The sequence below is a fragment of the Vipera ursinii genome, assembly GCF_947247035.1.
Source record: "Vipera ursinii genome assembly, chromosome: 6".
In the NCBI taxonomy this organism is placed as follows: domain Eukaryota; kingdom Metazoa; phylum Chordata; class Lepidosauria; order Squamata; family Viperidae; genus Vipera; species Vipera ursinii.
In genome coordinates, this window is record NC_139515.1 from 1,282,024 (window position 1) to 1,298,135 (window position 16,112).

Below are 16,112 nucleotides of genomic sequence, written 5' to 3' on the forward strand. Positions count from 1 at the left end.
CCATAGCTATGAGGCAGCGGCCAAGTATTTGAATTTTGGTCTTGGAGATGCTGCAACCATCATAAGTGTGAAAAAACAGCCGTAATTCACTTTTCCAGTGTTGTTGTAACTTTGAACAATCACTGAATGAACTATATGAAATAAATAGTTGACGAAATTATTGAATAAGTTGTTAAATTCTAATATCTCCACTTCGCTGTATATCTCCCCTGCAAGAATGTATGGTATGGACCTAAGTGGAAGATTTGGATGATATGCTATTTTCATCCTTTGCTGTGGTTTTTTTTTTAAAAAAATCCATGCTAAACTCTGGTACTTCCCACTTGAGACTTTGGTGCTTCCCAAGCATTTGGGCCAGGAGGTAAGGAGAACTCTGCTGATAATTTATTTATTTATTTATTTTATTTTAATTCCATTTATATCCCGCCCTTCTCCGAAGACTCAGGGTGGCTTACAAGCTTAGCAGTAGCCTTCATTCTATGTATATGCCTGCTTATTATTAAGGCTTTCACACACCCCCAAGCGGCATTATTACAAAGTCAGCTTAATTGCCCCCAACAATCTGGGTCCTCATTTTACCTACCTGGGAAGGATGGAAGGCTGAGTCAACCTTGAGCCTGGTGGGACTCGAACCTGCACTAATTGCAGGCAGCTGGTGTTACTTAAGGAGGCATTAGCCCACTGCGCCACCAAGGCTCCATAATGTGGCTTTTGTAAAAAAAAAATATTTATTTAAGGTTTTATCATAGGGAATAGAATACAAAACAACAAAACTAGCAAAATGAAACAAAATAAAAGCATACATTCAACCCTAAGAACAACAGAAAAGAAAAAAAAAAGTGTTCAAAAAAGAAGGAAAAAAATGGTCAATTAAATTTACATTTAATATGTGGGATCCACCCTGGATGGGTGCTGAGAGCAAAGAAAAAGCAATACATTATCTTCCCCTTTTACATATGTTATACACATACATACAGTACATACGTACATGAAAAAAGAAGAAAAAGCAGTCAACAGATTGAGCTAAGATGAGTGTATAGTAAAATGGGCAAAAAACTTTGGGTATAATATAATGCTAGATAAACGGGAGAATGAATGGAGTAAAATTCACATTAAATTATAGTCTGAAAGAGAACTTTTACAAAATGATGTATGGTTGGCACTTGACCCCAGATAGATACATAGCGAAAATATGTAAAGGGATTTCCAATAAGTGCTGGAAATGTTAATTAAAATCCAGGTTCGCTTTCCCCACAGGTGGTGGTCCTGCAAATGTGTGAAAACATATGGGATAAACAGAAACAATATTTAAGATACAAATATGAATGAAAGCTGGAGCTTTTCTTTTGGGTATGGTGGAGAAGCCAACTGAAGAACAATTTGGGGCGCTGTTCCTTCACAGGGGTGACGGCTGCGAGGATTGCACTTGCCAAATAATGGAAAGACAAAGAGATGCTGGGTGTTGAGGAACGGATCTTGAAATTGACTGAGCGAGCAGAGATGCTGAAATTGTTTATGTTTATGTTTATGTTTTATTTAATTTATATACCGCCCTTCTCCCTGGGGACTCAGGGCGGTTCACAGGGCATATAAATAAAAATACAATACTATACAAAAGTTAAAACAAAGATTAAATCAGTGCCCAATTAAAAAACAATAATACAATCTAAAATGACAATTTAAAACCCAACTCCCCCATCAGGCCAGACCGGCCAATTCAAACAAATGGGTCTTCAGACCACGACGGAAAGTTCGGAGGTCCGATGCCGTCCGGAGCTCCACCGGCAGTTGGTTCCACAAAGCCGGGGCACCCACAGAGAAGGCTCTCCCCCTGGGGGCCGCCAGTCGGCATTCCCTGACCGGAGGCACCCTGAGGAGGCCCTCTCTGTGGGAACGCACAGGGCGGAGGGGAGTTGAAGCCGGCAGCAGGTGGTCCCCGAGGTACCCCGGACCCATGCCATGTAGGGACTTAAAGATCATAACTAAGACCTTGAACCTCACCCGGAAGACAACTGGTAACCAATGCAGCTCGCGGAGCAAAGGTGTAACATGGGAGTACCGGGAAACTCCCAAGACAACTCTCGCGGCCGCATTCTGTACCAGTTGGAGCCTCCGAGTGGTCTTCAAGGGAAGCCCCATGTAGAGAGCATTACAGTAGTCAAGGCGAGAGGTCACGAGCGCATGAGTGACCGTGCACAGGGCATCCCGGTCCAGATAGGGCCGCAACTGGCGCACCAGGCGAACCTGGGCAAAAGCCCCCCTAGTCACGGCCACTACATGATCTTCTAGGGTAAGCCGTGAATCTAGGAGGACTCCCAAGTTGCGAGCCCTATCCACGGGGGGTAAGAGCTCACCCCCCATAGAAAGAGATGGAACATTTTGAATGTCCCGGGATGCCGGAATGCACAGCCACTCAGTCTTGTCAGGGTTGAGCTGAAGTCTGTTCCTCCCCATCCAGACCCGAACCGCCTCCAGGCAACGGGACATCACAGCGAGGGCATCACTGGGGTGGTTTGGGGTCGAAAAGAAAAGTTGGGTATCATCGGCATATTGATGATACCCAACTCCAAAACCACGAATGATCTCACCCAGCGGTTTCATGTAGATGTTGAACAGGAGAGGCGAGAGAACCGACCCCTGAGGAACTCCACAAACGAGAGACCTCGGGGTCGATCTCTGCCCCCCTGCCAACACCGACTGCGAACGTCCCAGGAGATAGGAGGAGAACCACCGAAGAACCGTGCCTCCCACTCCCAATCCCCTGAGACGCCGCAGCAAGATACCATGGTCGATGGTATCGAAAGCCGCCGAGAGGTCTAATAGGACTAGGACAGAGGAATATCCCCTGTCCCGAGCCCTCCAGAGATCATTCACCAGAGCGACCAATGCCGTCTCCGTGCTGTACCCGGGCCTGAAACCCGATTGGTAGGGGTCCAGATAATCCGCTTCATCCAGGACCAGAGGGAGCTGATGCGCCACCACACTCTCAACAACCTTCGCAAGAAAGCGAAGGTTGGAGACCGGACGAAAGTTGTTCAATACAGCTGGGTCCAAGGCAGGCTTCTTGAGGAGAGGTCTCACCACCGCCTCCTTCAAGACGGTGGGGAAATAACCCTCACTCAAAGAAGCAGATATAACCGCCAGGAGCCAGCTTCGTGTCCTCTCCCTAGCTGCATAAACCAGCCAGGAAGGGCACGGGTCCAACAAACATGTGGAGGAGCTCAGCCTCCCCATAATCCTGTCCACTTCATCAGGGGTCACAGAATCAAACTCTTCCCAGATAACATTGACAAGACCGTCCGTGTCCTGATCGCCTGACTCTGCCCAGCTGGAGTCCAAACCGGTCCGAATCCGAGCGATTTTATCCGACAGATGTTGACTAAATTCCTCGGCACGACCCTGCAAGGGATCCTCCCTCACCTCCTGATTAAGAAGTGAGCGAGTCACCCTAAACAGGGCGGCCGGGCGATTATCTGCGGACGCAATGAGGGTAGAGAAGTAATTACACCTCGCCACCCTCATCGCTGCGAGATAAGACCTAATATAGGTTCTTAACCGCAACCGGTCGGGTTCGGATCGGCTCGACCTCCAACAGCTCTCTAGGCCCCGTTTCCGACGCTTCATCTCCCGGAGCTCCGCGGAGAACCATGGAGCTCGCTGGGATCTGCGCCGGGTCAGGGGCCGCAAGGGTACAACCCGGTCAAGTGCCTCAGTGGCTGCCCTTTCCCAGGTTTCCACTAAGGCATCCGCCGAGCTGTGAGCAATGGAGGCAGGTGGGGACCCCAGCGCCGCTTGGAATCTGTCAGGATCCATTAAGCGCCTGGGGCGGTACCATCTAATTGGTTCCGTATCCCCACGGCGGGGGGTGGCAAAACGGAAGACCATCCGCAGGAGATGATGATCGGTCCATGACAGGGGCATAATAAATGGAGAGCCCCCACCAAGATCATCCAACCACCGTCTAGATAAAAAAATCAGGTCAAGAGTGTGGCCTCCCTCATGAGTTGGTTCAGAAATTACTTGCGTCAGGTCCATGGCCGTCATGGAAGCCATGAACTCCCGAGCTAGCTCAGATGAGCCTCCCAGGGATGGTAGATTGAAGTCTCCCAAAACTATAAGTTTGGGAAACTCAACCACCAACCCTGAGAGGATATCAAGCAGCTCGGGCAGGGCTGCCGCTGTACGACTAGGCGAAATGTACGTCAGCAGCAAACCCAACTGCGCCCCAGAACCAAATCTCACAAAGAGAGACTCACACCCGACTATCTGAGAAACGGTGGTCTCCCGCGGACATAAGGTCTCCCTAATGATAACTGCCACTCCCCCACCCCTACCTTGAGCTCTAGGCCGGTGCAGCACCCGGAAGCCTGGTGGGCAGATGTCAACCAAAGGGACCCCACCCTCTGGGCCCAACCAGGTCTCCGTGATGCAGGCCAGGTCCGCATGCTCACCCTCAACTAAATCCCTAACGAGGGGAGCTTTGTTAACCACGGACCTGGCATTCAGATACACCAGCCGGAGCTCAGGAGGCTGCACATCCTCGCTCCCGGAACCTCGGGGAAGAATTGACGGCTTTGATTTGAGAAAATGGATTAGACAGTTTTATAAGAGACTGGAAACCGTTTGTGGACTTCCTACTTTCTAAATACAATGTTGTTGTTGTTAGCTGCAAAGTCGTGTCCGACCCATCGCGACCCCACAGACAACGTTCCTCCAGGTCTTCCTGTCCTCTACCATCTTCAGGAGTCCATTTAAGCTCACGGCTACTGCTTCAGTGACTCCATCCAGCCACCTCATTCTCTGTCGTCCCGTTCTTTTCTTGCCCTCAACCTTTCCCAGAATGAGGCTCTTCTCCAGTGAGTCCTTCCTTCTCATTAGGTGGCCAAAGTATTTGAGTTTCAACTTCAGGATCTGGCCTTCTAAAGAGCAGTCGGGATTGATCTCCTCTAGGACTGACCGGTTTGATCGCCTTGCAGCCCAAGGGACTCGCAGGAGTCTTCTCCATCACCATAGCTCAAAGGCCTCCATTCTTTGGCGCTCGGCCTTTCTTACGGTCCAGCTTTCACAGCCATACATTGCAACTGGGAAGACCATAGCCTTGACTATAGGCACTTTTGTTGACAGGGTGATGTCTCTGCTTTTTAGTGTGCTGTCTAGATTTGCCATGGCTTTCCTCCCCAGGAGCAAGCGTCTTTTAATTTCTTGGCTACAGTCCCCGTCTGCGGTGATCTTGGAGCCCAGGAAAATAAAATCTGTCACTACCTCCATTTCTTCCCCATCTATTTGCCAGGAATTGAGAGGGCCGGATGCCATGATCTTGGTTTTCTTAATGTTTAGTTTCAACCCAACTTTTGCACTCTCCTTCTTCACTCGCAACAAGAGGCTCTTTAGTTCTTCACTTTCTGCCATTAGAGTGGTATCATCTGCATATCTTAGGTTGTTGATATTTCTCCTGGCAATCTTAATTCCAATTTTTGATTCATCTAGCCCTGCCTTTCTCATGATGTGCTATGCATATAAGTTAAACAGGCAGGGTGACAGTATGCAGCCTTGCCGGACTCCTTTCCCAATTTTGAACCAATCAGTGGTTCCGTGTCCAGTTCTCACTGTTGCTTCTTGACCCGCATATAGGTTTCTCAAGAGACAAATAAGATGGTCTTCTAAATACAATAACAGATGGTTAACAGAGGGTTTTGAAGATTAGTGTAATGTTTAGCTCAACCAGCTTTTCTTCTGTTGTTGTTTTAACAAGGGTTATCATGTTTATATACATATATAAGGACTTCCTGTACTCAAATTGCACTTTGATATTAACTACACAAAGCTTTCTTTTCACTTTAATATTCTTGATCCATGTTTTTAAAAATATATTTCTAGATAGCACACTGGGGTCAACATCAGAAGCCCTAACAGAGTTTCTCAGGTTTTAAATTGCAGCTTAAGATACCTTGCTATCAAAGATAACAGGCACCAGTAATAGAGCCATATTGTGCGAAGTTCTTTCCTAAATGGCTTGCTATCAGCAACCAAGATAGCGACTGCATTAAGCAGCCCACATCCTCCAGTTCAAACATCAGTGCAATTAAAAAACACCTCACACTCCCAGCAACTACGAAGTGTATGTTTGTCTGTTTTGTAATTCTGTAAATCACAGCCCTTAAAAATATGGTCTGACCACTTGCTGGTGACTTAATGATGACCAAAAAGCAACAGTTGGAATGTGAAACACCCCAAAGATTCAAAATTGGGAAACCAGGGTTACATCTTATCACAATGCACATTTAGTTTACATTCACAGAACACAGAATATAGAATCATAGCGTTGGAAGGGACCTCAAGAGGTCTTCTATTCCAACTCTCTGCTCGAGGCAGGGGACCTTATTATATCATCCTGCCCAAAGCGTTGTCCAGTCTGTTTTTCAAAAGCTCTAGTGATGGAGCACCCACAACTCCAGGACGCAAGCTAGTTCGTTGATTAATTGTTCTCACTGCCAGAAAAATCCTCCTTCCCTCTAGGTTTGACCTCTGTTTAACCAGCATTCAGCGTATCTATCATGAGACTGGCTGGATTGAAAGCAGGAAAAGGACATTAAAATTCCTGGGGAAGACAGCAATAACCATAGACCTGCTGATGATGCCATTTTAATGACCAGAATGAGGAAGATCTAAAAAAAATCTTTCACTGAAAATGAAGGAAGAAGGTGCAAAAGGGGTCTGCTGCTGCTACGTAAGAATGTGGTACAATCCTGTCAGTGCCATCTCAATGCAAACAGGTGGAGAACGTGTCGAAGGAGGAACAGATAGGTTGTCTGGAATCAGGAATATACAGGGAGGGTGATTGTATGCGTGAAACCTAGAACATGGAATCACAAGGCTGAAAGGAACCTCAAGAGGCCTTCTAGTCCAAAGGCAGGAGACCTTATTCCATCTTGGACAAATGGCTGTCCAGTCTCTTCTTAAAAACTTCCAGTGTTGGAGCATTCACCACTTCTGGAGGCAGGTTGTTCCCCTGGTTAATTGTTCTAACTGTCAGGAAGTTTCTCCTTAGTTCCAGGTTGCTTCTCTCCGTGATGAGTTTCCATCCGTTACTTCTTGTCCTGCCTTTAGACGCTTTGGTGGATAGGTCATACCCCTTTTCTCCGAGAGAGCCACTCAAGTACTACAAGACAGTTATCATGTCCCCCTTAATTCTTCTCTCGGACAGGCTAGACCAGGGGTAGGCAACCTTGGCTCTTTTATGACTCGTGGACTTCAACTCCCAGAATTCCTGAGTCAGCATGGCTGGTTCAGGAATTCTGGGTACTGAAGTCCACAAGTCATAAAAGAGCCAAGGGTTCCCCACTCCAGGGCAAGACATACCTAGTCCCTCAACTGTTCATCATACCATTTAAGCTCCATGCCCTTTATCCAACGAACAAAGAGACAATTTCTACTGGAAGAAATTTAGACAAAGGATTAAAGTGCAGAGATGTTACACCGACAGCGAAGGTTCATAGCTACGGAAAAGTCCACAGCTTTTCCAGTTGTTCCGATAGAATACCCCTTTACAAGGGCTTGGGAAGGCCACACTTGGAATACGGCATCCAGCTTTGGTCACCACGATGTAAAAAAGATGTTGAGACTCTGGAAAAAGTGCAGAGATGCGCAACAAAGATGATCAGAGGACTGGAGGCTAAAACATATACGGAACGGTTGCTGGAATTTAATGAAGAGAAGGGTGAAGGGTGACATGATAGCAGAGTTCCAGCATCTCAGGGGCTGCCCCAAAGAAGAGGGAGTCAAGCTCTTCTCCAAAGCACCCGAAGGCAGGACAAGAAGCAACGGATGGAAACTAGTCAAGGAGAGAAGCAACCTAGAACTAAGGAGAAACTTCCTGACAGTGAGAACAATTAATCGGTGGAGCAACCTGCCTCCAGAACCTGTGAATGCTCCAACACTTTTGGGAGGGGAAAGGGCACAGCAATAGAGCAGTACAGATTTGCTTTTTTACTAAAAAAAATAATATTTTATTTCCCTAAATGCATGTTGTTATATTTTGATTCAAACTCCGATTGATAAAGAACTGAATTTTGAATGAGTCAACGCAAATTGTTGGCCTCCTTCTCTACACACATACATCCAAACACAAAATAAAAAAGGGAGGTCAGGAAGGTAACTCCCTTTTATGGATTTCTGAAAAAGAAATACTTTTGAATAATTGATCAGCTAGGAAAGTTGGTGAGATATTTGATCCTGCTTGTTTCCTTAAAGGATTCATTAAGGTATGAAGGCATGAAAGAGTGCACAAGAGCAATTGTGATGGAAATCATTAGAGTTCCTGGGGTTAGGGCTCCATCCAATGTCTTGACTTCTTTTTTCCTACCGTGATCCTTCATTTAGTTTGGACTTCTCCTACATGACACATTTTCATTTGAAAATCCCGTGAATTGAATTACATCTGATTAGACGTATCTGGCTACAATGGGAGATAGTAGTATCAAATAAATCGATTGGGTTAGCTTTGTGGATACACACACACACACACACAAATCTCTCTCTCTATACACACACACACAGACACACACACATACAATTTATATCTATCTATCTCTCTATATCTATCTCTCTATATCTATCTCTATATCTCTATATCTCTCTCTCTCTCTCTCTCTCTCTCTCTCTATATATATATATATATATACATGCATACATACATACTTACATACATACATACATACATACAGATATAGATAGATATAGATATATCCTATAGACCTCTTCAAAAGGGACGTGGTGGCTCAGTGGGTTAGGGCGCTGAGCTTGTTGATCAGAAGGTCAGCAGTTTGGCGGGTTGAATCCCGAGTGCCGCGTAGCAGAGTGTGCGCCTGTTACTCGTCCCAGCTTCTGCCAACCTAGCAGTTCGAAAGCATCTAAAAATGCAAGTAGAAAAATAGGGACCACTCCGGTGGGAAGGTAACAGCGTTCCATGCGCCTTTGGCGTCCAGTCATGCCGGCCACATGACCACGGAGACGTCCTCGGAGAAGTGCTGGCTCTTCGGCTTTGAAACAGAGATGAGCACCGGCCCCTAGAGTCGGAAACAACTAGCACGCGTGTGCAGGGGAACCTTTACCTTTACCTATAGACCTCTTCACCTACGAAGAACCCCCTACGAAGGGGGAATCTTTGGCAATATAATCACAGAAAGATCTGTGCCTCGATCCTACTGTTGTGAGACAACTGGGTGGCGATGGAAGAAGAAAACCCAATATATTTCAGAAACTTTGAATCTAGGGTATCCCTGACATGGCTGCCTTTGGTCAATGTTGTCCATTGGTGATGCAGGACGTCTTGGAAGCTGGCCCAGGAATGCAAGAGCTGACCTCCTCAAAGCCTGCTCGCTCTCTCTCTCTCTCATTATTTGGGATCTATTGTAGATAAAGCCACTTATCTCTGTCCTTGTTCAGGCGCCATTGTTTTGGGAGACAGGAAGGAAAACAAAAGTCTACTGGTCTCGTTCTTAGACATATCTTTCAACTTGCGTAGCTTGAAGAGGCGAACAATGCTTGGACAACTGAGATGAGACAAAAAGGAAGGTCCTACATTTAGGCAAGAAAAACCAAATGCCCAGGTACAGTATGGGGAGGGGTACCTTGCTCAAGAGTAGCAACTGTGAGAGGGATCTCAGAGTCCTAGTGGACAATCCCTTAAGTATGAGCCAGCCGTGTGCTGCAGCTGCCAAAAAAGCCAACACAGTGCTAGGCTGCATTAACAGAGGGATAGAATCAAGATCACTTGAAGTTTTAATACCACTTTACAAGGCCTTGGTAAGGCCACACTTGTAATACGGCATCCAATTTTGGTCACCACGATGTAAAAAAGATGTTGAGACTTCTAGAAAGAGTGCAGAGAAGAGCAACAAAGATGATCAGGGGACTGGAAATTAAAACATATAAGGAACAGTTGCTGGAATTGGGTATGTCTAGTTAACGAAGAGAAGGATGAGGGGTGACATGCTAGCAGTCTTCCAATATCTCAGAGAAGCAACCTAGAACTAAGGAGAAATTTCCTGTGGAACTCCTTGCTTCCAGAAGTTGTGATGCTCCAACACTGGAAGTTTTTAAGAAGAGACTGGACAGCCACTTGTCTGAAATGTTATAGAGTTTCCTGCCTGAGCAGGGATTGGATTAGATGACCTCCAAGGTACCTTCAAACCTTATTATTATTACTTACACGGTGCTCCAAATCCTAGTATTGGAAGGGAAACAGTATTGATCAGTGTAGTGAATAGCTTACATTGAGGAAGCATATTTGTAGCTCAGGACTGAAATGAGGGGTGCTGTTGGTTGTTTCTTGCAGATGTTTCATTACCCAAATTAATTCTATTCTATTCTATTCTATTCTATTCTATTCTATTCTATTCTATTCTATTCTATTCTATTCTATTCTATTCCATTCCATTCCATTCCATTCCATTCCATTCCATTCCATTCCATCTATTCTATTCTGTTCTGTTCCGTTCCCTTCCCTTCCCTTCCATTCCATTCCATTCCATCTATTCTTCTATTCTATTCTATTCTATTCTATTCTATTCTATTCTATTCTATTCTATTCTATTCTATTCTATTCTATTCTATTCTCCATTCTTTATTTCTATTCTATTCTATTCTATTCTATTCCATTCCATTCCATTCCATTCCATTCCGTTCCGTTCCATTCCATCTATTCTATTCTATTCTATTCTATTCTATTCTATTCTATTCCATTCCATTCCATTCCATTCTATTCTATTCTATTCCATTCCATTCCATTCCATTCCATTCCGTTCCGTTCCGTTCTGTTCTGTTCCGTTCCCTTCCCTTCCCTTCCATTCCATCTATTCTTCTATTCTATTCTATTCTATTCTATTCTATTCTATTCTATTCTCCATTCTTTATTTCTATTCTATTCTATTCTATTCTATTCTATTATTCTATTCTATTCTATTCTATTCTCCATTCTTTATTTCTATTTTATTCTATTCTATTCTATTCTATTCTATTCTATTCTATTCTATTCTATTCTATTCTATTCTATTCTATTATTCTATTCTATTCTATTCTATTCTATTCTATTCTATTCTAATTCTATTCTATTCCATTCCATCTATTCCATTCTATTCTATTCTATTCTATTCTATTCTATTCTATTCTATTCCATTCCATTCCATTCCATTCCATTCCATTCCGTTCCGTTCCATTCCCTTCCCTTCCCTTCCCTTCCATTCCATTCCATCTATTCTTCTATTCTATTCTATTCTATTCTATTCTATTCTATTCTATTCTATTCTATTCTATTCCTATTCTATTCTATTCTATTCTCCATTCTTTATTTCTATTCTATTCTATTCTATTCTATTCTATTCTATTCTATTCCATCTATTCTATTCCATTCCATTCCATTCCATCTATTCTATTCTATTCTATTCTATTCTATTCTATTCTATTCTATTCTATTCCATTCCATCTATTCTATTCTATTCTATTATTCTATTCTATTCTATTCTATTCTATTCTATTCTATTCTATTCTATTCCATTCCATTCCATTCCATTCCATTCCATTCCATTCCATTTATTCTATTCTATTCTATTCTATTCTATTCTATTCTATTCTATTCTATTCTATTCTATTCTATTCTATTCTATTCTATTCCATTCCATTCCATTCTATTCCATCTATTCTATTCTATTCCATTCCATTCCATTCCATTCCATTCCATTCCATTCCATTCCATTCCATTCTTTCCAACCACTAAGCTCTCCTTAAAAAGAAAAAAAAATTAAGACGATCGATTCTAGGGCAAGTAAGATTTCTTACCCAAAAGAATATTTGAGCAATTTTGAATATTCATCTTCCAACAGAAGAATTCGGGCAAGCCAAAGTTTTAGTTAAGATTGTAAGATTTTTTCTAGAAAGACTGAGGGGGTTCACCCATGCATCCTTTGCTGACATTTTGCTTTGGTTCCTCTCTTTGCAGTTTAGAAAATGTTCACAAGATGAAACATTCACGAGAAACTCAAAACTGGGTACTTACACTGTAAAGTGGTAAATGAAGCACTTCCATCCTGTCGGCCTTTCCAGGAAATTGTACACATTTCCTTGCGTGCTAGTTTTTGTTAAACGTGGCCCATAAAAGCATTTAGGAGCGTAGGCTTGCTGAGCCTCATCGCGTCCTGTAGATTCGCTATTAATCTGGAAAGCAGAGTCCGGTGAATTGTCCTCTCCAGGATCTGGAAGAATCTTTGATCCATTTGTCAGCAGTGAATCTGGATCGGGAGCCACAGGAGAATATTCCATATTGCTTAAGTTTGTCCTCATTTCTAGCCAATTTGTGGCCTTTTGGGGGCCATTCAGTCTTCCCACCTGAGGACTGGCACCCACGGACAAATGAGACCTGGGGTGCCCACCCGTTTCTCCATTAGCATAGGACATTCTGCAAGACTCGTCCCCTTGATCAACATTTAAGGCAAAATCTTGCTGCCCCTTGAGGATTCCAACCAAGCATTCTCGTCAAATTCTTCTACAGCGTCCGCAGATCTGTTGTCAGGAGGCGGAAAGTAAAGCACAAGAAGATATTTAGATACCGGAAGGTGAAACAGATGGATGGTTTGTTTCAAAAAGGGAGAAGCATTCATGCCCAGCTGCCAAAACAATTTACAATATAACGGAATAACCAAGTTAAAAGGGACCTTGGAGGTCTTCTAGTCCAGCCCCCTGCTCAAGCAGGAGAGCCTGTACCATTTCAAACCAGTGGCTGCCCAGTCTCTTCTTAAAAGCCTCCAGTGATTGAGCGCCCATAACTTCTAGAGGCAGGCTGTTCCACTGGTTAATTGTTCTCACCATTAGGAAATTTCTCCTAAATTCTAGGCTGCTTCTCTCTTTGATTTAGTTTCCATCCATTGATTCTTCTTTTGTCTTCTGGTGCTTTGGAAAATAGACATGATGTATATATTCCCATCCATTATCTACCAAGCTTTCACAACGAATATATTTCTTAATGCCTAGGGTGGCTCAACCAATAATTAAAATAGACATCCAATAAGATTTAATTCTAAATGGACCCAAGGCTTCAGAGACCATGTTCCATATATTTCCTTGTTAGACCACCCAGGTGCTTAAGTGGACAGGTTAAAATCTAAATTTAAAGCAGCAAACAGGCATTCAGAGCTGAAAACAGCTGTTCCTTCTCGGTGTCCTTTTAGCGATATACTTGGCATGGATGCAAGCTAACCTGGAAACAGCCTTAACATTTAAAAAGCAAGCCAGACATCTTTCAATGATGTTAATTATTCATTTTACATTTCATATGAACACAGGCTGCTATATTTGGTGCTCAGATCCACCTAGTTAAAAGGCATGCAAAAAAAATTAAACCGCAATTTAGTTTGCAATTTAATTTAAAAATATCCAATATTTGAAATATTTATATAAATGTAACTAGGCATACCTGAAAATATATAAGATAATTCTGGCCATGTGCCCCCTGTTTTAATTAGTGCAAAGATATAGACTTTTTCTCTCAGTTTATAAAAGGATCGTCATCCTTGATATGCTATGATTTGACAGCAGTTTCTGATGACTCGCAAGTCATTTTCTTAGTGGGATTTTTCGATATCCAATTCAATTAGGATAGGAAATATTTCCCCACATCCACCGATTCAATATGACCTATTAATCCTTCACAGACTGGTAAAAACTTTGATATCAAACATCTTCCCCAGTGTTATTCAGCTGTCCCCAAAGCCATAAGGAGTATTTTTTTTTCTCTTTCTTTGGGAAATTATTTTGCCTTAAATATTCCCATCGATTAATATTTAACTGTAGTATAATGACAAAAATATACGGTTTATCTCACAACACAACTAAAACTGGTGCCGCGACTACGATCTATCCAATCTTGCCCAGAGTGAATCATTTTGAATGAAATTTCACAATCTCTCCTTTCCTAAATGGGACGGGACGATTTCAAGACAACATTTCAAACTGGGGAATCCCTTGTCAAAACACGCCAACGTCCAGATGTTGTTCTGCATTAAGCAGAAATATTTTTAGAAGTTTCTCACTCTTCCCCCTTGCAACTCCACTTACCCCTTTTTTGTCGCGCATTCTCAGGGCGCCCACGAAATACACCCAGCTCCGTGTGTAAGTCAAGATTTCCACAGCAGGGAAGAGCACAAGAGCAGTTATTGTTTATCCCTGAATTAAAATTGATCTCTTCCGGAGGATGAATTTATAAGGGTGCAACCAGGCTCCCTTTATTCCAAAACCAACTTTCATCAACATTGTTTTACGAGCAGTGGATTTTCCCACAGGAAAGGCTTCCGCAAATTCACCCCTCAGATATCAACCACCTGGGAACCAGGAATACCTTCTCACGTTGCTATTTTCTCTCTGCCCCCTCTGGTCTCACCCAAGACAAGATGCAGAGCTTCTGGCTGGGTCCTCCGGCTGAGAGAGTCCCCTCCGTTCTTTCTCTTGCTGGATTTTGCTTGGCTCAACACCTACTGGGCACCGGTCCAGCCAAATGGGTTTTTATCTCTGAGTTCCTGCTAGCGCCTCTTTTGACCCAGCACGTTCAGAGCAAGTGGACTTGATACCATCTCCTTACCTCCCCTGAAGACTGATGTGGCGCCTGCCAAGCCTGGCTGATCCCATCTGGAAAAGCGCTGAGAATTAAGTGAGCTACTGAAACTTTGGCAGAACTTCGGCACGTTCTGTGCCTGAACTCCAGCAACCGCTCACAACGAGGGAAACGTCTGTCTTGGAGCCTTTGCGCTGAGAATAAGAGCACAAATTTACAAGCGTAAGTGGGAATATTTTTGTCACATGTGCATCTTTGCTCGCAACATACTTTCTGATTCCTTTCCCTTTCTCTCTGCCCTAGGGTAGAAAACTAAAAAAAAAAATCTGAGTATTTTCTTTCCTAAAATGTTGGCAACTCTGTGTTTCCAAGGATATTTGTTTTCTGGCCTGTGGGACACCCTCTGGGACCTGGAGGGTTTTAGGCAGCGAAGCATAACTTTCCATTTCAAACCTGCTCGACCACATCTGCTTAAAACTGAAACGATAAATGGAATTGCCTTCCTAAGATTTTAACGGTTAGAATTTAATTGACCGTGGAAACAGTGGTGTTTTGGATTTTCAAAGCACGACTGATGAAATAATTTAATTTAATTTTATTAAATTTATTAAAATAGTTGGTTACATGCTGCACTGCTTATGTTGTTAGAACAAAGGGAATTTGTAAGTGGTAAAATCAAACTGATCTTGAAAATGCAAATTCTTTTCTGTCCTACAGAGAAGACAAAGGTTACAAGCATGAGGATTCCTAAGTCCCCTCTTGTTTGTAGAATATATTAAAAAAAACGTGACTGGAAGGGTCGCTGGAGATCTTCTAGTCCAACCCCCTGCTCAAGGCAGGAGCCCTGTACTATCCCAGTCAAATTGGACAATCATTTGTCTGAAACAGTTTAGGGTTTCCTGCCCAAGAAGGGAATTGGACTAGAACAGGGCTCCCCAACCCTTTGGGCACCACGGAGGAAGGTTTTTCTGTGGACCGGAGGGGGTGTGGTTCTGAATACTGCCTGCATCCCGAGGATGGAGCTGTGCTTATTTGTGCGGCCCACTTGCTGACATGCTGCAGACCGGTGCTGGTCCAGGGACCGGGGGTTGGGGACCCCTGGACTAGATGACCTCCAAGGTCCCATTCTATTCTATTCTATTCTATTCTATTCTATTCTATTCTATTCTATTCTATTCTATTCTATTCTTATTCTATCCCATTCCATATATTTTACTCTATTCTGTTCTGTTCTTTTATGTTCCGTTCCATTCTTCTATTCTATTCCATTCCATTCCATTCTATTCTATTTTCTATTATTCTATTCTGTTCTGTTCTGTTTTTCTATTCTATTCTATTCTATTCTATTCTATTCTATTCTATTCTATTCTATTCTATTCTATTCTATTCTATTCTACTCTACTCTGTTCTCTCCCTCAGCCCAACCCACCTCACAGGGCTGCTGTTATGGGGAAAACAGGTGGAGGAAGGTGTGCTGGATATATTAAGTCACCTTGAGTTACTTGTAAAAATA

The 16,112-nt window shown here is 43.2% G+C and overlaps 1 protein-coding gene across 1 annotated transcript in view; it reads right to left on the bottom strand.

Annotated features, from left to right (window-relative positions):
- LOC310642720 (potassium voltage-gated channel subfamily KQT member 1-like) overlaps positions 1 to 15,115 on the bottom strand; it is a gene marked incomplete at its 3' end in the record, with an annotated part of 165,453 nt that extends 150,338 nt beyond the window's left edge. The window contains exons 1-2 of the mRNA XM_083366607.1: positions 14,627 to 15,115; positions 12,053 to 12,555 (exon numbers count right to left, since the gene is read on the bottom strand). Of these exons, the coding sequence (XP_083222733.1) occupies positions 12,053 to 12,450 (398 nt within the window). The 5' untranslated portion in view covers positions 12,451 to 12,555; positions 14,627 to 15,115. The remainder of the gene's footprint in view (positions 1 to 12,052; positions 12,556 to 14,626) is intronic.
- Positions 15,116 to 16,112: the final 997 nt, after the last annotated feature.